This window comes from Thunnus albacares, chromosome 7 (assembly GCF_914725855.1).
Source record: "Thunnus albacares chromosome 7, fThuAlb1.1, whole genome shotgun sequence".
Lineage (NCBI taxonomy): Eukaryota > Metazoa > Chordata > Actinopteri > Scombriformes > Scombridae > Thunnus > Thunnus albacares.
Window position 1 is genome coordinate 10,428,934 of NC_058112.1, and position 22,590 is coordinate 10,451,523.

The 22,590-nt window shown below is 41.7% G+C and overlaps 1 protein-coding gene across 14 annotated transcripts in view; it reads right to left on the reverse strand.

Moving 5' to 3' along the window:
* Positions 1 to 22,590, reverse strand: part of mical3a (microtubule associated monooxygenase, calponin and LIM domain containing 3a) — a 93,519-nt gene that overhangs the window by 31,320 nt on the left and 39,609 nt on the right. For 7 of the 14 annotated variants that reach the window (XM_044356399.1, XM_044356398.1, XM_044356396.1 and 4 more), the window contains exons 3-25: positions 15,838 to 16,247; positions 14,128 to 14,335; positions 13,856 to 13,972; positions 13,627 to 13,728; positions 12,762 to 12,917; positions 12,282 to 12,382; positions 10,542 to 10,799; positions 10,286 to 10,401; positions 9,742 to 9,868; positions 9,438 to 9,531; positions 9,250 to 9,279; positions 8,539 to 8,686; positions 7,026 to 7,222; positions 6,818 to 6,936; positions 6,665 to 6,730; positions 6,335 to 6,511; positions 4,702 to 4,803; positions 4,272 to 4,355; positions 2,398 to 2,508; positions 1,839 to 1,901; positions 1,503 to 1,616; positions 1,172 to 1,276; positions 666 to 779 (exon numbers count right to left, since the gene is read on the reverse strand). In XM_044356399.1, the coding sequence (XP_044212334.1) occupies positions 666 to 779; positions 1,172 to 1,276; positions 1,503 to 1,616; positions 1,839 to 1,901; positions 2,398 to 2,508; positions 4,272 to 4,355; positions 4,702 to 4,803; positions 6,335 to 6,511; positions 6,665 to 6,730; positions 6,818 to 6,936; positions 7,026 to 7,222; positions 8,539 to 8,686; positions 9,250 to 9,279; positions 9,438 to 9,531; positions 9,742 to 9,868; positions 10,286 to 10,401; positions 10,542 to 10,799; positions 12,282 to 12,382; positions 12,762 to 12,917; positions 13,627 to 13,728; positions 13,856 to 13,972; positions 14,128 to 14,335; positions 15,838 to 16,116 (2,988 nt within the window). In that variant the 5' untranslated portion in view covers positions 16,117 to 16,247. Of the gene's footprint in view, positions 1 to 665; positions 780 to 1,171; positions 1,277 to 1,502; positions 1,617 to 1,838; positions 1,902 to 2,397; positions 2,509 to 4,271; positions 4,356 to 4,701; positions 4,804 to 6,334; positions 6,512 to 6,664; positions 6,731 to 6,817; positions 6,937 to 7,025; positions 7,223 to 8,538; positions 8,687 to 9,249; positions 9,280 to 9,437; positions 9,532 to 9,741; positions 9,869 to 10,285; positions 10,402 to 10,541; positions 10,800 to 12,281; positions 12,383 to 12,761; positions 12,918 to 13,626; positions 13,729 to 13,855; positions 13,973 to 14,127; positions 14,336 to 15,837; positions 16,248 to 22,590 lie in introns of those variants that run through there. The other 7 variants (XM_044356402.1, XM_044356404.1, XM_044356401.1 and 4 more) reach the window with 4 other exon arrangements.

Here is a 22,590-nt window from a genome sequence, read left to right on the forward strand (position 1 = left end):
GTTCTGTTTCTCCATTTTAATGATGTTCTTATCTCTCTTTTTGTATCTTTCTTTCTATAAATGACTGAGAACTGTGTAAATAAACAAATCTAATGTGCTTGTACTCTGTACCTGTCCAAATACCAACTAAAGTTAATTGAACTTGACTTTTTTTCTGTCAAGTCATTCCCTCTTGTGTTCTATGCTAACACATTAGCCTCTACTAGCATACAATGCTACCCAACTAGCACAATTTCGTGGCTCAGATGAAATATCATTAACTCTACAGCTGTAAAGAGTTTATATCTAGCTCTCTTTCAGGGGAGAAAACTGTATATTCATCTGCTCTGCAGTCAAGGTTAGCCATGTAAGTCCCATTGCCCAATATAAACAGAGAAACTTGTAATGTTTTATGTCAAATTACATCCATTGCCTTCACATCATTTTTCATTCATTTCCCATTTAGTTTAACAGCAGTTTTGAGTTTTTATTTACATGTGGCAATCATTTGCATAATAATGTATACTGACTAACAGTGCCAACAACCTACAGTAATAGGGTTACATAGATGATTTTGGTTTCTGCTCCTACAAAGGTAAAGTTAACCAACAGGGAAAGACTCCCAAAAAATGTGTTTCTTTATTAACATGTATAAATAATAATCTGTGCGAATGGTGAAATTTCACCTGTGGTCCGGCTGGCTTGCCCTCAAATTGGGAGGCAAGTTGCTCAGCCCTCTCCTGAATACTAAGCACATATAAGGGCACTGGGTCATCCGAATGCAGAGGCCTTACTTGCTCCTGCAGAGAAACAATGATTCAATCACAAAAGGGATGTGCGAAGTTGAAAATGTAGTTTATTCTCTGCCTTTTTAGTGGTTTCCAAAAACCTTGTCATTGTGGCAAAAGCCATATATGGTTTGTCAGCGATTGTTTTCATAGTTCCAGCTGACAGCCTCTAATTTATGCAGTAATGTAAGACTGGGTGAGTTAACTATGACAGCAATGCCCTGCAGTTAGGAAAGGCATCTAGCAGAAATACCGACCATAACAACAGGCTACACTTGAGAAATAAATACTGAGCCTATAGTGCAAGTACAGTTTTAAACTCAAAACTTCCATAAGAGGTTATGCCTCAGTGCAACAGAGAGTGATGTGTGAAGAGTCTCAGGCCACAGCACCAAAAACCTAACCTTTCTGCAAGAGTCGGGAGAGGAGAGTGGTGAGCCAGGACTCTCAGCCAGGCCTCGGGACAAGTGCCACTGCTCTAAAAAGAAACGGGACGGCTTTTTCTTAGGCTCCAGGGAGAAAAGAGGGATGGTTGAAAGAGGTAATTAGACTTTAGAGAAGGTGCACGCATACACCAACAGCATTTTCTCTTCCCATGTAGGCAAAGAAATATACCAAGAAATGTAAAACTGAATCTTGACAGGCTTATGTGAATTTTTAACTTGAGCTACTAGATTAAATAATACTCAACACTGGAAACTATGTTCACAAAATTCATCCATGCATGGTGTTCACCTTTGGTGGCTTGTCAGGTTTGCCCTTAAACTTAGAGATAAGGCGGTCAGCCCTCTCCTGTATACCAGGTATGTGAATGGGTCCAGGGTCTATCAGGTGCAGTGGCTTCCACTCCTGCCAAAGAAGACTTTGATGATGGCTTGGGTGTAGCTAAAGGGCTGCTTTTAACACCATGTTTTTTTTAATATAAAGAAAAGCCTGATTTGGCTGTTTGTTCCAAGCAGAAGTCTGTTTACAGCTACTCCAACCATTATCTCATTAAAAAAAAAAAAACACAAACAGAGAGAGCAATGGCAAACTCAATACATATCCATGCAATCATCCATTTTACTCTACCCCGTATTTCAGAGGCATCTGGTAGTATTGAAGTTCCTCTTCCTCCGGACTGTTACCCAAATGCTTAAAGGCAGAGATGAGCAGACACACATACTGCATTAACACTTTGGTTTTTGTCAAGCAGAATTATGTTCTTACAAGAGGAGTGGTTGACTGTTGTGTCAGAGCACAGCTTGTTATGCAGAATCTCTGACAGTGCCTGACAATAAGGAAAAAACTACCCAAAGTCTCCTGAGTCTACATTTATATATAAGCTGCCACATCCCAACAACATACCCTTCAGCATGAAAACATGCAGCTGCTCTGATAAAAATGACATACACTACCCACTCACGAGGAAGTAAACAAGACTGTAACCTTTGTAGGAAGTTCACTTGGGGAAATGTTATTTATACTACATACTGCAGGGGTCCAATCTGAGGTGCAGCGGACATAATTAAGAAGACTGGTTGTGGAGAAGAAACACGGGGGTAGGCGTTATGGGATGCTAGATGGGTTTGCAGCAGAGATAGACAGAGATAGACAGACACAAACAGACGGATACAGCAGAATGTGTCACCTCTGAGTGAAGAGAGAGCGAGGAAGTGGAGGAAGAAGAAGGGAGCAGAATGGTTTTCTTTGGGCAGCTCCGAGAACCCGAGCTGGACAGTTGGTCTGCGCCACTTCTGGCCTTTGAGAGATGGACAGGACAGGAACAGCAGATTCAGCAGAAGTTGATGAAGAATGATGATGAAAATGACGAGCTACTGCTACAAGTAAATATGATTCACACTTCCTCTCATTGTCATTCGTAGTGGCAGACTGAACTGCAGTGCCTTCAAAAGACTGTAAAACTGAGACATATGTGTACACACTCGACACACACTTAATAATAGAGTTGATTAATAGAATTAGTGAGGTGTCCCTCTGCACTTATGTTAGGTTCACTTACACTACAAGCACCATTAGCAATGCCTGACACACTGGTGCACACTCACGTACATGCTCCCAGAAAAAGACCACCCACAAAGCGCACATGGAAAAATAAACCGCTTCATACTGTAAATACAGTCCAATGGCTGAAGAGAGACATTTCCAAAAGGGGAAATAGCTCAATGATGTTATAATTAACCTTGACATGAGGTTTAAAGCTGAGTGTACAGAAACTTATTATAGAATATTATAGAAAAAAATGGGACGAGAATATCGTAATAAAACAAAGGCTGATTCATGAGAAGAGGGCAAATAAAAAGGAGTTCACTAATAACTGTAAAATAACAGCCACTCTACTTCCCTAACACTTCAAGTACTTTGGATTATCAAGATTATTTCCAGTCTTTACATTTGAGTTTCAACTAATTTACTCAGCAGCTAGACTTACAGTGAGAGGACACTTAAGAACACCGGGTGAATGAAATCCTTTTTAATAGGCGAGCATGAAGCTTTAAATCAATGTCTGTGATGTGAATGCTTAGTCTAGTCACAAGACAAAAAAAAAGACAAATTTCTATGCATAAGCAGCAGAAAACTGTTGCGGGCAGTTAACTGTGCTGAGTCGGTTATTCACATGAGAGTGGTGGACCAGCTGACAATAGGTGGTCTTCTACAGAGGCTGGAGGAGTGAATGTACACTAGCAGTGGATCTTAATTCTCATGTCTGTGCAGCTATGAGTAGGGATGGTGCCTAACACGAATACCAGGGGACCTTGAACTGGAGCTCTCAGGTCACAGAGAGGTAGCAAAAGAAATCAACAAGAGGGGAAAGGTAGACATGATAAGAAGAATATCATTCATTATTTTTTCTGTTTCTTCTTGTGAAACACTTTTAACTCCTCATATGTTCTGTCAATGAATGCAACGCCCTTATCTGGTCTCATATTTTACTGTTTTTCCTGAAGACAAGGCTTGTTTGAGACAGATGTCCACCAAATTTCAAAATGGAAAAACAGTTCTTGCAGACCTGAGTAGCTGCCAGTCCAAGTCTTGTTTGTGTTATGTGTTATTTTTAAGCAGGTATGAGCAGTTTGGAAAGAATATTTTTCTACCATTTCTCTGTGGGGGTTTGGAAACATTGCAAAATTTCTCCTCGACTATCCAACAAAATCCATTCCTCCATACAGCTGAGGCGAGAAATACTGTATGCCGTGCAGTTGCAGAATCATCTTTAATTTGAAACACCTAATTTAAACAGCTGTTGTCTAGATTTTGGAGTCATGAAACCATCTTCACTGATTGATCTACATGGGGCTTAATCGGCTCTCGGTGGATGTTTCCCAGCATCTTAAAATGAGCTCATTAGCTATTGTCTGGCTTCGGCGAGGCTACCTTCCCTTCCCCTTGCTTCTGGATTGGAGCGCCAATCCATTTTCATCTGAATCCTATAGGGTGAACCCGGACTTCATGGGATGTGAGAGGGTTGGAGGAGTGGAGGACTACCAGGCCAGCTAACCATACCTGCTCCCCCCTGCAGGGTAGCGTCTGACACTTGAGCTTTTCTCTGTAGCGAATGCTCAGCTGCTCCTGCTGCTGTGTGCGTCTCTGAACCAGGACAGGAGAAGCAAGGGGGAGAGATGACGGTGTTGCACTCTTATATGTCTCACACACACACACACACACACACACAAAGACCCATAGCCATCTTATTGAGAAGTTTAAACACTCACATAGGTGATTGGATATTTGTTGTGTGGTTAGCAAAACAGAGCTGTTACGTTAGTTCCTCCAAAATCTTACACAAGAGATCTGTCTACAGATAAGGTGGCTCAGATAAGTGCTAGGTCAACACAAAGCAGCTTCGCCCACTATGACACACCACAGGGACGTCTGGTTAGATGCACAGTCTAGTGGTTAGTCAGTAAAGGGGTGGGGCGGGTCCACTCTTTACCTTTCTCCATGCTGGGACAGGTGCCAGGCGCACTGGCTCATTCAGAAGGATTTGGGGCGGGCTAGGGGGCAAAAGGCGATCCAGATTGGGCAGAGACTCCCCCTTTGTGGTCAGATAAAGATGAGCGGACAGCGAGTGTGGCCAGTAATTAGAGCGAATAACCATGCAAGGCATCATGAAATGGTCCATGATGGGAGGTGAAGACCAGGAGAGAGAGAGAGAGAAAGACAGAGAGAAACAAGAGAAAAGGAAGTGAATCATGGCTGGATGGAGTCACAGTGGTTGGAAAATATGTGTCCAAAACTAATAGGGAAATGACAAAGAATCATAAGAAGATCATGCTGAGAAATAGTTTTTAGAAATACTCCAGAGCACATGTCATGCAGTATGTACCTCAATTATAGAGGGAAACAGAAGAAAAACACATTTGTGTGCATAAAGTATCTCTCCCCCAAGCCTGGTGAAAACATAATGCCAGTGAATAAATAGGAGCATAACTAGTGTTAGATTATTTCAATAAACAACTGTGACATAGCATGTAATGGACCTTGTTGTACTACTGAAGCCTTAATAGATCTTTTATAAATCCTCAAAATATTCTCCTTACTCACCAATCAGCCTCATCTACTATATCAACAAAATATTTCATCCATTTTTATACACCAAAGCCCATATTTATCATCGTGGAAGCAGAGATGACTTTTTTGAGACTGACCTTGTGCTGGTACCGATTACAACACACGCTGTCCCTGCAGAAACCTGTGTCTTCACAACGCTACATTTTTTTGCAACAGGGAGGGTGCTGTTGTGAAATAGTGACGATTTTGTCAGAACCAACTATTTGGCTTAAGTCGTAAAACCAACTTGGATGAAAACTTCCATGAAAATAATCCTCCTGGCTAGATGTCACTTGCATCTGTGATGAAGAATAACTCATCTTAATTACAACAGGTTATAGTGTCATAAAACAGCGATGTCACACACTCTCTCCTGGGAGTAGTCCCTGTGAAAGTCAGTGTAGGAGACTTCCTAAATTCCTCTCAGTCCCACTCTGAGGTACGAATGTTTTTAATCGCATTCCTGATGATTCTGAGACGCTGGATAAATACGGGCTTAGATTCGATGGCCAAAGCAACACCCAAACACGAGCTTTTATAGAATGAAAGTTCACATCAGAAGCAGCTATTCCAAGACACACAGTAACAACACGTAGTCTGAAACAGCCACAGTTGAGATTTGTCTTTCTCTCCATCAACAATACTGTCTAGTGTTCTTGTATCCCACACCTCCCTCCCACTGCTCTGTGGCTAACAAACCAAAGCTCTGCAAACCAATTCACCCGAGCCCTCTGAGCCCAGTCAGCAGTGTGAGGTCGCCTACATGAACCAGGAACAATACCCAGCCTGACCAATATTAGCATTCTGGACCTCAGCTCATTAATACAGTGGCCTACAGCTCCTCCATCATGAGACTAGAGGCCCTGTCACAAAGAATGAAATCTACATGTTCATCAAAATATTCATTGTAAGAACAATGAAACCAAAAACAAGAGCGCAGAGACAGTCTAAACTCCTACGATGTCCACAAAGTCTTCTCTTCCCTGTAGCTTTGAACCATGCAATTTCCTCCATACCTGTCTTTTGAGTCCTGTGTGCTGCGCTGGGGCGTTCTCCTCAAACTTGGCGAGCAGCTGGGTGGCCATGACCTTGACTTTGTTGTTGTTCCCCGCGGCGGCCGAATCCATCTTTCTCTCCGACAAGACAGGTGGGACAGATGGCCTGTCGTCACGACCGGTCTTGGATACCTCCTCCTGCAGGAAGAGTAGAAAAACAAACAAACAAAAAAAGGTTTGCCTGTTGCTGTCAGTCTAGTGGGATTAATTAGTCCATTCTGCGTGGATATGCTGCTTAAACAATAATCACAAGCTAAACATCTGAGACGCTTTGCTGTCAGAACTACTCACATCTTCAGACTGGCTGGTTTTCCTTCTCTTCCCCAAACCATCTACATCCTTCTCTTTTTTGTCCTGCTGATGAAATGTCATGAGTTATTGTCTCTCCCACTGCAACAATGGAATAGTGAAGTGCTGTATTTGGTGATTCAGTGAGGATCTTACCTTGGGGTTGCGTTTCCTTGAGATTGCTATGCTCTGACCAAGCTTGCTGAGGAAGGAGATGGGAGATTTGGTGCTGGATATCAGTGCCGCCTTCTCCTCAGGACTCAAATTGTGGTTATCTGAAAAGAAATCCACAAAGAGAAATATGTAAGAGTATGAGAATGAAAAAGCACCTTAAACCCTTTCAGGACTGAAGGCAGTCTCTCACCTCCAGGTGGCACTGTGTCCTTAAACATCTCATAGAACTGGCTGAGGTACATGACCATAGAGAGTTTGTCTGGCTCAACCACAGAAGACATCTCTTTGCCAGTCATGCAGGGCGAGATGCCAAATTCCCTCTCCGCCACGTCAAAACTCAACTGGTTGTTCTTCTCCTGGTCTCGCTCGTCCAGTGAGTCAAAGTCGCTGAGGGCAGGAAGAAGGAGGAAAAAAAGAGACAGAGTGAGAATGAGAGAAGATAGGATAGGAGCAGTGAATGAAATGTCATGGGATGTACAGAAAAAGAGCTAATCAGCTAAGTCCAGCTAATCAGAAAATAATGAGCATTCTTTCCTACTGCTCCTATTAATGTGACACTGATGCAGATTTTTGATTCTATTGTTTTAACAGTTAAAAATGGAATCTGAGGGAAAATTACACTGATATTGGACACTGAACCTCATGAATGTACGATATCAGATTTACTGTGTATGAATATTGTGATGTAAATTCCATTTTATATCCCAAACATTAAGGTTTATTTAAGGACAAGGTTACTAGTAACAATATTATATGACACATATCAAACACTATAATACCTTTATTACAGTCCTGATAATGGCATTCTCAAATGCACACCAAATCAATGAAGAAAGTACTGACCATCAGCAACATTTTTTTTTTTTTGATGAATCAGCAAAATTTAAGAAAATTAGAGAGGGAACAAATCTATATTTTCCAACCACACCTATTCAAAAGCTTTGAATATAATGGAACTGGCATAGAGGCTTCATTACCCTAAACATAGCAGGCTACTTTACATGTTATGGAAAGCATTGCTGCAAATGTCATTATGCTGTTAGCTGAAAACACCATTAACATGGCTCATCAATACAGCTCAACAGTCCATTTAAAAGCATTAGCGCTGGAACATCGCATCAGACACAGCGCAGACCTTCCATTCAAACCTCTTTAACCATCCGTCTTATACATGTGTACACGTGAACACAGTTTTCCCAAGGTATCTCCACTCATGAGTATCCCTCCCCCTCCTCCCATCATCTAGCCTATCAAAGGCAGTGGAGCACAACCGCAGCACTACTTGGTAAAGGTCAGGCAGGCCTGAGATGCTAATAGCTTATAATGTTAATCGCTATGTTGCCTCAAGAGAGTAACAAACTACATTAGGCAATGCGGATGGAGACTGTGTTGTTTATAATGTGTGTTTGAGGGTAAGGGGAGACCAGAGAGGCCATTGTGACTGGTAGCTGTCATCTAATTTACAATGATATACAGCCCAAAACCAAGGTCCCAACCAGACAATAAATATCATTTGTAACCAACAACCTCACATAAACACAGCGGGCTAGTCATTCCAGGTACCACAGCAGTTTTAACCCTTTCGCTCTGACCACGATGAGATAGGCTTTGCAGAGTTTCCACACATTGGTAAACAAATTTACCACCTGTACTAATTAGCTCCTTATGTGTGTGTTCTGCATGTGTTCATTTCAGATACTCACATGAGATCCGGTCTGTATCGGTGAATGAGGGCGCACAGGGCCAGTCCGCTCTTCCATGACATGGTGAGGTCTCTTACGTTAACGTTCCTGTATCCTTCGGTTTGTCTCTGGCACCAGTTGAGCAGTTTACTGGATCGAGCTATGGATTCTGGCGTGGCAGAAAGAGAAAATTAAAGGGCTCGATGTTAAAGCAGCAGGTTGGAGAGAATCTGGATTAAACATGAAGAGAAATATAAAACTGTTTCTGGGCAGCACTACATATCTCTTGTTGGGCAATCTAATGGCCTTGGTCAGGCAAGGCTTAGCACAGAGTCATAAAGTGTTGTCATCCATGGCCTCATCATCCATGTTAGTACCAGTTTTAACCAGCCAACGAGGTATTATGAACTGTGAAGATTTTACTGATGTAAAAGGAGAAAAGGGATGCAAATGAGAGGTTAGGAGAGGATGCAGAACTCACAGGAAACCTTTAAAACAGCTATGAGTGACATTTTATGTTGAATATACTGTAACCAGGGAGCTCGAATGAGAGTATCAATGACCAAGTTAGTACAGGCAAAATACACTTCATAGGCTGCAATCAGTCCATCTAAAAAGTTCCATCATTCCACTATTATCCATTTATGAGTACAAAGCAAGTAACCATTAAATTGTTAAAACTATTAGGAATCCCTGAAAAGCAACACCATGCATTTGGACTTTTTGTGTTACCTTGCGACTGCTTGTCAAGCAGGTAATTGTCTAGAGTGAAAATAGTTCATTATTACATTTCAGCATCAGTGATTGCAGCAAAATCCTACACCGATCAATCACTACATTAAGGAATGTCTTTTTGCAACACTAAAACAGTTACGAGTCCTCTTTTGTCAATGCATAGGAAGCACATCGGAGATACAAACCATTCCTGGCCAACTTGGGTGTCGACGAGTTGATCACATTCTCGATTTCAATTCGCATTTCCCTCGACTCCCCTGTGTCAACAAGGTGCCGCACCTGCAACATCCACATTATTACTACATATTTAAAAAACAAAACAAATATTACTACAAAATGAGATCTTATGTACACACGGTAACAGAAACACATGCACATTCTAATTTTATTGAGTAGATGTTCTTGACTTTGAACTAATAATTCTCTACAATGAAAAAACAGAGAGAGAGAAAAAGAGGGTTGTTGTGATTGGTTGTCTCTCAGACTCACCTGGCTGGGTTTGAGGAAGTTGAGACTAATGTTGGGGTAACGTGTGGTGGGATCCACACTGTAGTGACTGAAGTTCTTACTGACGTTTTCCGGTGTTGTCTGGGGCAGTAGACGATATATGCTTTCCCTAAGCAAAGAGGAAAAAAGTTTTAAAACATAACACATTCCCATTAACTGTATAGGCAGAGACCTCTTATTAGATTGAGAAAAACATAATTGAATAACAATGATGATGGATGAAGAAACCATATAAACATTGTTATCAAAGAGCACAGAGAGTTACTGCAGTTCAGAGGAGTCACATTCCATTCAGTTCTTTTGAGAGCCTCTTATCCCATTAGTACTAGCAGAGGTGGGACTGATGCTTGAAATCACATACAGGCAGAATACCTAGTACAGCACTTAGAGATAAAAGGGTGTGTTGGAAAAGAGGGAATGTGTGTGTCTGTACGTGCAGCTGTGTGTGCATGAGTGCTTGAATGCGAGTACAAGAACGGGGTAGAGTGAGTTTGGTGTTTATGCATCAGTATTTCCACACCCTCACCTTTCAGCCAGCACCTCAAGAGGGGTTTTTCCCTGAGCCCAGCTCTTCACCATCCAGCCAGAGTCCATTGCTGCCAGGAAACCTCGGGCGATGCCGGTGCCCATGGGCCAGAAGGGCTGGAAACAACAGTGAACAACACATTCAACAACCAAATATGGACACAGAAGCCCCGAGGATATAAAAAAAGGAACAGAACTGTGATGCAAGATTTTAAGAACAACCCAGAACTTGAGCTTTATAAAACATTAATAGTCACCTCCAACAGGCTGTCTCCCACCAGCGCCACCAGCAGTTTGTGGCCATTGCGCTGGCGAACCATGGCGGCGTTCTCTGAGGCGTACATGCAGGTGAAGTCGAACATGGCTACGTCGGGCTGGCCGTAGTGGTTGATGGCGAAGTCCAGTGTGGGCAGCTGGTGGTTGGTGGAGAAATCGGCAGCCTCACGAGCGTATGACAACAGGGCCACCTGGTCCACATTAGCCCTCGACAGCAGCATCTCCGTGTCCGCATAGTCCTACAGGACAGATCAGAGAGATGAGGTTAGAGGTTGCAGAACAGTAAAAAATAGAAAAAACGGGCCTTCAAACAAAACTTCTATATGAATGCAAGTGTTACTAAGCATAAGAAATGTGTTATCACAGAAAGTGGATGTGGATATGCAGAAGTTTACTGTGCCTCAGCTGCATGTTAGAGATAAAAAGGAAAAAGTCGAGAAACCTATACTTAAATCTTACTTTTTAGCCACAATTCATAGAATAAATTGTCAGTAAGACATCTATTGTGACAAAGAGATACATCACATTTGGAGATAATGACTAAGTATATAACATAGCATAACTTAATGTTATCAACCATTGTTAAAATCAACTTCTGAAGTACTGAGCTTGAAGTTGACAACCCCCACTTTAATAGTTCATTGTGCTACAAAGAGGCCCACGCACTTATAGTGGAATGAACTGTGCTGTTCACAAGTCTCTCCAACATGTAGCATCAAATCACTGCATGCTTTGAAAGTGACATGTTTTCATAGAGGGCGGGTGAGAGGCACATTCTTCCATCTTTAAGCTCCCTGGGTTGTCGAATGCCAGGCTGGTGGCGGGTGAGGGGAAGGGCAGGGCAGGATAGCGGAAGATATGAATGGGGGTTGTTCTCTGATTTGCCTTGAACTGTGAGGACTCGTAGCCCTCCTGCCAACCCTTCCACCCTTCCTCTATCCTTTTCCAAGGGGCAGGGCAGAGTCATTTAGATTGCTATAAAAGGATCTCTCTAGGACTTTTTATTAAAAGGGAACTTCCAGAAGTCATACCATTTGTGCTTTGAGTAAACTGTGCCTTTTCATTAACATGTGCCTAGTGACTCCAAATCCCCTAAAGCTTCAGACCAGTGTATAACAAAACCTCATTATGTCATCAGCTCAGCATGGAAACACACACAGACTTGCAAACACATGCATAGCTTACATCCATAACAACATGTAGAAGAATTTATGTATGAGTCAGACAGCTAAAAATGTCTGAAGAAGAGTGATTATTGTGACTACATTTGCAAAAATGTCCATTTAAGACACTCTTAAAAGCAGTTTACCACCCAGAAAGGCCTTACGTGACTATAGCACACCTTCAGTAATGTTTGCACATGAAGACAGACATGCAAAAGGGTCTTTCCGCTTTCCTGTGGAAAGTAGCCAGGGAGAGGAAACTACCGTGTATAGTGAGGACACAAACACTCAGTAAGTGTGCTTGAGTTGGCAGTTTGTTCCAGAACACTGTTGGCTTGGTTAGACCATTAGGCTGATACTGGGCAAGAACAAAGAGTGAATAAAAGACTGAAAGAATGAAACGGAGAGACAACAAAATGAGAGACAGAAAGACTTCTGATGTCTGTGCGTGCATATAGCCTTTATGTCTACTACAGAGAGACTGAATGTGATTCAACAGTTCTCTCTCAATCACACACACACACACACCATACTGTGATATAGGCTTTGATCACTCACATGCAGAATGACTCCCTTTTCCAGCAGGCTCTGTTTTTTGGCAGTCATCACAAAGTAGTGCGTGTCATCCTTATAGTAGACAATGTTTTCCAGGTCAATACCTAAAAAGGCCAATAAAGAGACGTATTGTTACATACCAAACACAATGCTTTTCCTTACTGCCATAGCTGACTGTTATGTCGTCATTAGAGGACCAGACCGGCAATTACACGACTCAGAGCACATAACCAAAGCCCTGGGGACACTGTCACGTCAGCAATAAACTGTGGCGAGCTTGGCATCAAACCCAACGTTAAGCATTTTAATTGGATGAGCTGAAAAATTCATAACTGTGATCAAAGGGATAGCGACTGGAGATCTTCCATAATGTTTTAACACTTTTTTTGTGTTTTATGCTGTACTCTGAGGTGTTTGTATTAATCAGTTACCTCAAAAAAAGAACATAAAAACCCTAAAGCGATGCGGTGATGTGCGACAGACCTGTTGCTTCTCTGAGGTCCTGAAAGAACTTCTGGTTGAAGATGAAGGCCACCCCGCTGATCTCCTCCACCTTTGCCTCCGCCGTCGTGTTCCTGTTGATGAAGTTAGCCGTGATGGCGATTGCAAGCTTGCCCCTGAACTCCTTACGCCGAAACCCTAAAGAGGATGAAGAAGCAGACGGCACGTGAGCTCAAGGTCAGGAATCGCGGTTCACAGATGATGACCTTGTGACACCATAAATTCAAAACGTTTCCGAAACAGAGAAAAAAACCCTCAAATCACATGTTTGCTTTTATAAATATCAAAAATTCCAAATACATAATGTACATGTCATGATAAACGCAACCACATGTTCTGTATCATGAAAACATAAACAACTTTTTCAGTTTTTGAAGCTCTGTGAATATACGGTTATCCCACAAGGAGCCTGTTGCTTCCCTTCATTACTGTAGCAGTCAGTGGTACAGAGAGGGGTCATGGTACTCTGCTCCACAGGAGTTCCCTTTGCCAGTGTTGCTGTGCGTGAGGCCCTAACACACACATATAGAGGAAACAGACAGCCAATTCAACAATTCCTATTCTGCTCTGCTGGGAGAGCCCTCAGAAATACTCTTTGAACGTAACAGCCAGACACAAACAAACACACACAGACAGATGTGCACAAATGCTCATTCATACATAAGGAACGGAGTGAGGTCAGGCACTCTGACCACAGCTGTACACGAGTGAGATCATAATAATTCTGACTGGCTTCCATGTCCACGTGAAAAAAACAAACAAATAGTTGTGTTTATGCTTTCCCTGTTTAGTCAAGGAAAAACGGCATTGCTAATGCATTTCTCCCGCTCTGTGCACAGAGACTTGCCTGGTAGCGTATTTCTCCTTCCATCAGCTCCAATGATGACATCAAACTCCAGCTCGCTAACAGGGTGTGTCTTGGGGTGGACCTCAGCCCTCCAGCCTATCCCTAAGGAAACACAGAATGTGTAATCAGACAGAAATGCATCAAAAGAGCCAGCTCGGGGCGTATGACAGATAGTTCTCTTTCCATTCATTTTTCTTGGGCTTGTCTGGCAGCGGTTTGACTCGCTTACTTTCAGTTTCTTGATCTTCAGGAGGCTCGATAAGACCCTTAAACTCTACGTTGACATGGATTTCAATGCCCAGGAGGAGGGCAACTTTGAGCAGCATTAGCTGAAGCTGACGAATACCTACAATACAAAGACAGCAGGAAAAGAAAGTCAAATAACAAAAGAACTACAAAACCCCACAATGCTTCTACTAAATGCATACAAAAGAACAAATCTCATTTTACAGGCAAATAAGTCACATATTCTAGTAGTGTAAATTTGTCATGTCCACTCACTGATATGATCGATAGCACCGGCGCAGAACTTTCCATAGAACTTCTTGGCCCCGAGGCCCCTGAGGTCCTGGATGGTGAAGGGCCAGAGGTGCAACACATTGTTCCTGGAGAAGGCATCTCTCTTCTCCAACAGCACCACTTTGGCCCCCAGGAAAGCAAGTTCAATGGCTGTACGTAAGCCGCATGGCCCTGCACCGATGATCAGACACTAGAGACAAAGAGACATACACTCTGTAGACCAGCTATAAGAACAACATCAACCATACACACGGAGAGCAAGGATAAACTTAAACCTGCATTAACTTGATTTTCTGGCCACTTGCGGGCAGTGGAAAGAAAGTTGTGAAAACAAAACTGTCATGTCATAACCTTTTAAATTGATACGGCAAACTTGTTAGCAAACAGTTTCTAATTTACACACCCAGCAGTTGTGAACCCACAACATAATTCATTTGGAGTCTTGTTTGCAGTTACCTGATGAATCAAAGTCCAATATTCACTCTCTTTTAGTTCTGTCTTTGGTCTCTATCGACTCCTGAGGGAAATTTCTGGCTCTTTAGCAGCTAAATGCTCCACTATGTTCACCAGTTAGTCACTAATTGTGTCTGTTTGCCATTTTTGTGCTCAGCAGGTAGTGTACAGTGGGTTTTTAGAGCTTTTTCTCTCAAAACAGCTGCCTGCTGCAGCTGAAAACGACACTATGAGAATAATGAAGCTGAGAGGAGCTGCGGAGCTGGGTGATGATTCTCTATAAATTCATCACTACGACTGCTTTTGACATTACACATTGTCATTTGATACATTGTTGCTATAAAAATATCAATTAGAGCCACTTTAAACGCAGGCAAATAATAAGATATAACACATGAAGAGACAATTAATGTACAAAAAGCAATAGCTGATAAGCTAAGATGAGCAAAGCTAAGCTAAACAAAGTCGACAAGCTAACATAAGCTAAGCTATGATAAGAATGATATTATCATAACAATGAAGGTTGACATGACATAACATAATGAAGCGAAAGATTTAGCTTTAGCTTATAGGCTAATCCATTCAACTTTTCATCAATAATACAGTTTAATCAGCCTCATCCCTTATTTTGGGTCAGCTATGTACACACTGCAAACCAGAGGTGACAAATCAAATTTCAAAGACTGAAGTGAGAGAACCTCAACAGAAGTGAGTGCCTCAGTGGTCTCCTTTCATATAAGACACCACAAATGATCCTCTGGAACAGATTTCATATTTATTTCAAAGAACCTTTCTGAAAGCAGCCAAAATTCATCACATATTCCCATTGCCTTTTCTGATTATAATGTAGTTGTTTTGCGAATACATAATAAACAACTCAGTGAATTAATGAACAAAAAAGTATCACAATTTACAGGGACAATTTACAGGCACTTTTGAGTCAAATTTTCTTATTTTTGTGTCAGCTATGAACACATTACAACCCAGAGAAGGTGACAAATCTAATGTTTTAGACTGGTTTGAGGTGTCTCTTTAACAGAAGTAAGTGTCCCGGGGTGCCCTTTCATATAAAGCAATCACATACTGGTCTGGCTGGTAAACACAAGCATCACATTACATGATTCCTCAACACTGAGGATCAGATTGTTCAGTCAGTTAACTCTCACTGAACTGAAGCCGTCGTCAAGCACCTCATGCTGCATTAAATGAATCATATAGTCTCTAACGGTGCAGGCTTACCTTTGAGTTGACACAGGCACGGCCCTTCTTGTATTCCTTATGGCTGGCCCTCTTGTCTAACTTGGCCCAGAGCGCCTTGGCCTTCCAGTAGTTGAGTTTGGACTTGAGCTTGTGATAGAAGACCCTGTACTCGGTGGGCTTGACTTCCAGGTGGTCACACAGCTCCTGGAAGGCCTTGAGCGTGCCCTTGCACGTGGACGCCTGGACGAAGTTGTCAAACAGGACATGGGACCGGTTCACCCTATCTCCTCCCGTTGCGCCGGCGCCTCCATCCCCCATGGTCCAGACTCACACAGGGCTGTGAGGGCCCTTCACCCCCCACACAGGGGTCTCTGGGTCCAGCCCCAGCCCTGGAACACACTCTCTCTGGTGGAGAGCTCTAACTTCCAGCTTCAGGCATCCTCATCCTTCTGTCAGTAAGAGGAAGAGAAGAAAAACTGAGTGAGTCATAGAGCATAATTTAACTTTCTGCTACAAAGCTTAGCGTTGAATAAAACACAACCACATGTTGCAATTGGGCAGAAAAGGAAACTTATAAGATTACAGTCCTCGAATCCACAAATTATATCAATACTGTCTAATCCAACATAAACAAGAACTAAAATGAGAACTCCATGACATATGCAAAGAACCAAGTTGAGATTGCCTGCACAAGTTGCTTCTTTCGGTACCCTCTTAATGAAATGAACGCTGACAGCTGTTCGGACGAGCAATCAAAGCAGTCATTTAGGATAAAGGTTAGGTCATTCCAGGTCTTATTGTCATTTTTCTGCAGCAAAATGACCTCAAACAACCTCTAATCTGTCTAGGAATGGGGCTGCCGGACACAGGAAAGGCACTGAACCCACGCAAAGCCAAACAGGAAACACACAGGGCACGAGTGTGTAGACATGCCTGTGTGGCACCGAATCACTCCAGACTCTCTGATCCAGACAGGAAATAGCCAGTTTATTCTACAAGACTACGATCCAATCATGGTCATTTAAGAAAATGATCGGAAAATAGTCTCTAAAGAAGCCATATAGTATCTACAATTTTATCCCTTGTTTGTCATAGCTTCCTGTGTAAATACTAGGTGAGTGTTGACATTTGCTGTTGTTTTACCTGCTATGACTTGCAGCAGTGCAGCTTTGCATGTTCTGCTTTTTTCACCCCCAGGGGGACGAGATCATGTGTGTTCTCTGGCATCTGCAGCTCAGCTGTGATGACTGCGATGTCTTGATGGGCTCTTTCTCTAACTCTGACTGGAATTTAGCAGCATGAGCAGCCTTTAAAAAGTCAGCTTTACTCAACATCAGTGCAAGTAATGAAAAAGGAAACAATGGAGAAGAGGAATCTTGCAGAGGACAAGGACAAAAAGTGGTGATGTCTACAAAAGAATTGTTTTGTGTTATGTAAAACTTGTATGATCAAGTCGGAGAGTAAGAAGTATTCAGCCAAACAGTGGCTGCGGTTAGCATTAGCTCCCTGAGGCAACAATGCAGAAACTCGCCTTGCTTGTTAGAGGTTAACAATTGTTCAGCAAATAGGATAGTTTTACTGAGGTTTCCCTACGTAACTGTCTACCATTCAACATGTAGAAAGATTATCCCAAGAATCAACATCAGTTAGGAAAAGAAACAAAACATTAAGATTATGTTTGTGTGTGAAAGGGTCTCAGCTGTTTCTCATAACTGTTGTTGTGAGTAACAACTCATAACAGTTATGACTAACAGCTGATTCGATAGAACATCATCATGCTACTGATGGGGACATGGCATGTCAATAAAAGAGAAGTCTGAGACTCTCATGACATTTACTAAAATCCTGAGGAATATTTTCACCTTCAACCCCTTTCTCTGTAAAAAGCTTTGTACTCCACTGTCCAGGATGTTGAGCTAGTTCATGGAAACCAATGTAATCCCGGTCCCATCGGCAACACACAATGAAAGGGAGGCAGGTACAGAGGTCAGCAGGCCTCCTTTTCAGACCCTGCCAACTCCTCACCGCAGTGAAAACAGCAGGCTCTGGGTTTGGCTCTGCCTCAGTCACTCAGGGTCAGGACTAAAGCACACACTGAAAGGACCTCTTCCAATACAACCATTTAGATAACCGGCTACATCATTTCCTTCATCACACTGAAACTCACAGCACAGTCTGTCAGTACAAGTGTATGGCTTGACTATCACCTTAAAAAAAATTTGACTGTAACAGCCGTCTGCACCTGCAGAAGTTGTGGTCTGGCTTGATAAATCATCTGTGACAGACCCCCTGTTTACATGCAAAACACTGTGAAGCTCCTCCTCTTCGTCTGTATGACAGTAGAGATCAGACAGCAATCTCAATATTGATCAAGCAAACAAAATAGGGATGCTTTGACTGATTAGGAGTTAACAGATATCAGCTAATATCAATTACAAATGACCCAATTGACATTTCTTAATTTGCCAATTCATAATAATGATTGTATGCACGAAATTAGATGAGGCAAATACATAAATGTCACTCAAACCCTTATCAGGCATCTGAAGCCTGTTCCTGTCTATTTCTACAAGGACGTGAGATGCTGCAGCTGATTGTTGATAGGGGCAGATTGAGATGCAGTCAAGCTTGTACCTTCTTCAGTATCTGGTAAGTGCTGGGGGCGTGTGATAGCATGCTACAAACAAAGAGAGATAAGGAGAATTTCAAGGTTGTTTTACAAACAAAAATGGGCCCATATGTAAGCCTCACATTCTCAGTGGTCGTTTCTTGGCGCGTGGTATCTAACCCGCCCTGTGCGCGTCCACAACAACAATCCAGAGTGAGAGTCAAGGTGCAACATGTGTAGCATCAGATGAATTGAAAACTATAATGATTTTTTTTTTTTTTGTCAAAGAGATCAACAATTGCCAACTTCAATTTAAATAACCTATTATACAGCAAATATAATACCATTTAGGAGTAGAGATACCAAAAATACCATGTGTAACCCTCACAGATGAGGCAAAAGTGGTTTCCTTTTACAGTGAGACCATTCTCTCAAAATATATGAGATCAGGGACCAATCGGTAATCCCAAAAAAGTTGAGGAGTCTGCCTGCAGGTCTCCTCTGTGAAGACAGTTCTGTTGCAGGCTCCACTCTCAGGGCAGCTCCACTGTCAGGACAGGGAATAACACAGTCTTTTTTTTTTGCCCGCATTAAAACACCATAGCAGAAAATGCGACACATTCCAATGGTTGCTTTCAATCAAAGAAATATCAAAGAAATGTTAAAAAACTTAGTGTAAGGCATTGTTTTTGTGAGTTGTGCTCAGTGCGACTTAAGTGGGTTTCCATAGTTGTTCTCTGTGTATTCGGTTACCGTACGGCATCAATGTTAGCAAAGTTAGCTGTAGGCTAAATGCTAATAAAGCATCATGACTCAGCGTTAACTCTGACTCTGTGTTCTCTCGCACACTCGGTATCTTACACGTAGTATTTACAGAAAATGTGAGAATTTATGAGAAACCTGGTAATGATATTTATTCAATATTACTATGGACAAAATACTGAAAATATGTTGTTCTGAGTTACATACAGGAATGCTTTTATTTTCAAGTTTCAAGGAAATAACCTACCGTGTTCTTTGTTGCAGCTTTAGATGATATATATATATATAGCTTTAGATGCTATACTAATATAAAACTCGTTTTGGTAGATTTCTTATATATCAATAGATATATAGGCCTACTGTATAGAGTAGAGTCTTTAAAGGTTTTAAAAACAATCTCAAACAGTGTGATGTAATAGGCTATCGATGGTCAGCTTCTCATATTAAATCCACAGTTCAATAGTCTGTCTGCAAAGAGAAATTATGACTCAGACATTGCAAGTAAAAGGAGAACAGCGCATGTGTTTGTGTCTGTGAAAGCTGGAGAGGCTTCAAGCAATAAGCAGTGTTTGCTGAATCAATGAGCTATAAGCTATATTTATTCTGTGGTCTTTTTTCACAGCGGAGATATCGTCTTGTACATTTTGTTTTATTTTGGTGGCATTTCCTGTCCTGACAATGGAGCTGTCCTGAGAGCAGTGCCTGCACCTGAAGCATACCCACAGAGGAGCCCTGCAGGCAGACTGTCTTGAAGAGGCTGACAGGAGCATCTTAAAACAAAACACACCCACCAAATTCTGCCCTGAATCATCATGCTCTTTGACCCCGTTTCAACTTAACGACAGAAGACAGGCACAGAGTTCACAATTCATAATCATTTAGGCTCATTAAGTCAATTTCACATACACAAAGCAAACTTTTCCATATAAGCTATACTAATATAAAACTCGTTTTGGTAGATTTCTTATATATCAATAGATATATAGGCCTACTGTATAGAGTAGAGTCTTTAAAGGTTTTAAATACAATCTCAAACAGTGTGATGTAATAGGCTATCGATGGTCAGCTTCTCATATTAAATCCACAGTTCAATAGTCTGTCTGCAAAGAGAAATTATGACTCAGACATTGCAAGTAAAAGGAGAACGGCGCATGTGTTTGTGTCTGTGAAAGCTGGAGAGAGGCTTACAGCAATAAGCAGTGTTTGCTGAATCAATGAGCTATAGGCTATATTTGTTTATGACTCAATCAATAAATATCGCTATTTTGACAGAGTTAATCACTATGTGCTACATTGATGGAATAAACAATACAATACATTCAAGATTTAAATAATACTGCTACATTGATAGCCTATAATTATTGAATCAATGTGTATTGTTATATTGGCAGTCAATCATTTAACATGGTATGTTGACAGATATATATGTGGTTCAATTATAAGGCTTGCCCGATTGCCCGGGACAAGTAAAATACCACGTCGGGCTAGTAAATCTAGTAAGATTTAGATTATTAGCTAGATTATGTTTTCATTCTCTGGTACACGGCATAGCCCCCTCCCCTGTTGAACTGATAATGCTAACCCTGATATATCCCTTCATTTAAAGAATTCATAGGGTACTACAACATTACTGAGTTGGCAGAATTATTTAATATATATCATTGACAAAATTACATTAAACAGCAACATGTATTTGCCAGCAGATTGTTCTGTGGTCTTTTTTCACAGCGGAGATATCGTCTTGTACATTTTGTTTTATTTTGGTGGCATTTCCTGTCCTGACAGTGGAGCTGTCCTGAGAGCAGTGCCTGCACCTGAAGCATCCCCACAGAGGAGCCCTGCAGGTAGACTGTCTTGAAGAGGCTGACAGGAGCATCTTAAAACAAAACACACCCACCAAATTCTGCCCTGAATCATCATGCACTTTGACCCCATTTCAACTTAACGACAGAAGACAGGCACAGAGTTCACAATTCATAATCATTTAGGCTGTTTTATGAGGCAGAGAAAAAAGGTCATCTGAAACCATACTTAAAAAGAGCACACAATTTTTTGGCTCAAAACAGAACAGGAACTTCGGAGATCTGGTCTCAGAGGGATAATATTTTACTTCACTGTAAAATCAAATCTTTTTTGCAAGCACTAACTTCAGTCTCTCATGAAGCACAAATAACTCCCTCTCTGTGGGATGTTCATTTAAGTGTAAAGACATGCAGTTTATAGAGATGCATCAAAGGCCAAGGATAGGTAATGAGAAGAAGAAGAAGAAGAAGAAGAAGAAGAAGAAATGGAAGTGAGAGTCCACTGGTTGCAAAGAGAAGTCCAATTGTATGAAAGTCTGTGAGAAAATGACCTTACTTACAGAAAAGGAAAGGCGTAGCCATAGCCGTTGCCATTTAAGTGTGTTTTCAGTTCATGAAAGTTAACTGTAAAATTTTGGTCACCTAAAAATGTGGTTTTAAGCCTGTTTTTCACTAGCAAAAAATTACCATTAGCATTAGCACAGTTAACCAAAGACTGTAAATGCACTGTGTTAACCAAGCTAGCAGCTAGCGTTGGGGTTTGCTCCACCCTCTTGTCCAAATATGGTCACGTCTGGCTCCAAAAATCCAAGATGCGACGGTCAAAATGCCAAACTCGAGGTTTCAAAACGGGAGTCCACAAACCAATGGGTGAAGTCACGGTGAGAAAGCTAGCAGTAAACATCTAACACATTTTCAGGTCTTTGAAGGAAAAGTGGCAGGGACTGACATGCTGTGTCACAGTATGCCCTTCTATTTTGATCCCTTCTCTGTTGATGAAGTCCACAGAGCTCTTCTTTCGCTGGACGCCAACAAGCCTGAAGGTCCAGATAATCTGGAACCATACTTTTTAAAACTGCAGCTGACTTAATTGCTAAACCATTATCAAGCATCTTTTACCTCACTCTCACTAAAAATGTCATCCCAAAAAAGTGGAAATCTGCTCACGTTCACCCTCTGTTAAAAAGGGGAGGACCCTACATGACTTAAAAATAATAGGCCTATTTCCAACTTAACCGTCTTATTGAAGATCTTTGAAGGGTTGGTAAATGATCGACTGAAGGAGTTCCTGAGCACTAATAATATCCTTTCATTGTCCCAGTCTGGCTTCAGGAAATAACACAGCACCACGTGGTTAATGATATAACTGAGTCACTGAATCACAAAAAAAGCCTGCACCACTCTTTTTATCGATCTTTCAAGGGCCTTGATACAGTTGACCACCTTATCCTGAAGCAACGGCTGCTTAATATTGGGTTGTCTGAGTACGCTGTTGGCTGATTTGAAAAATTACCACTGTGAAAGGGCACAGTGTGTTAAATTTGATGGTACTTCCTCCAGTGTACTACATGTTGTGTCAGGGGTCCCCCAAGGTTCTGTTTTGGGTCCACTTTTGTTTAC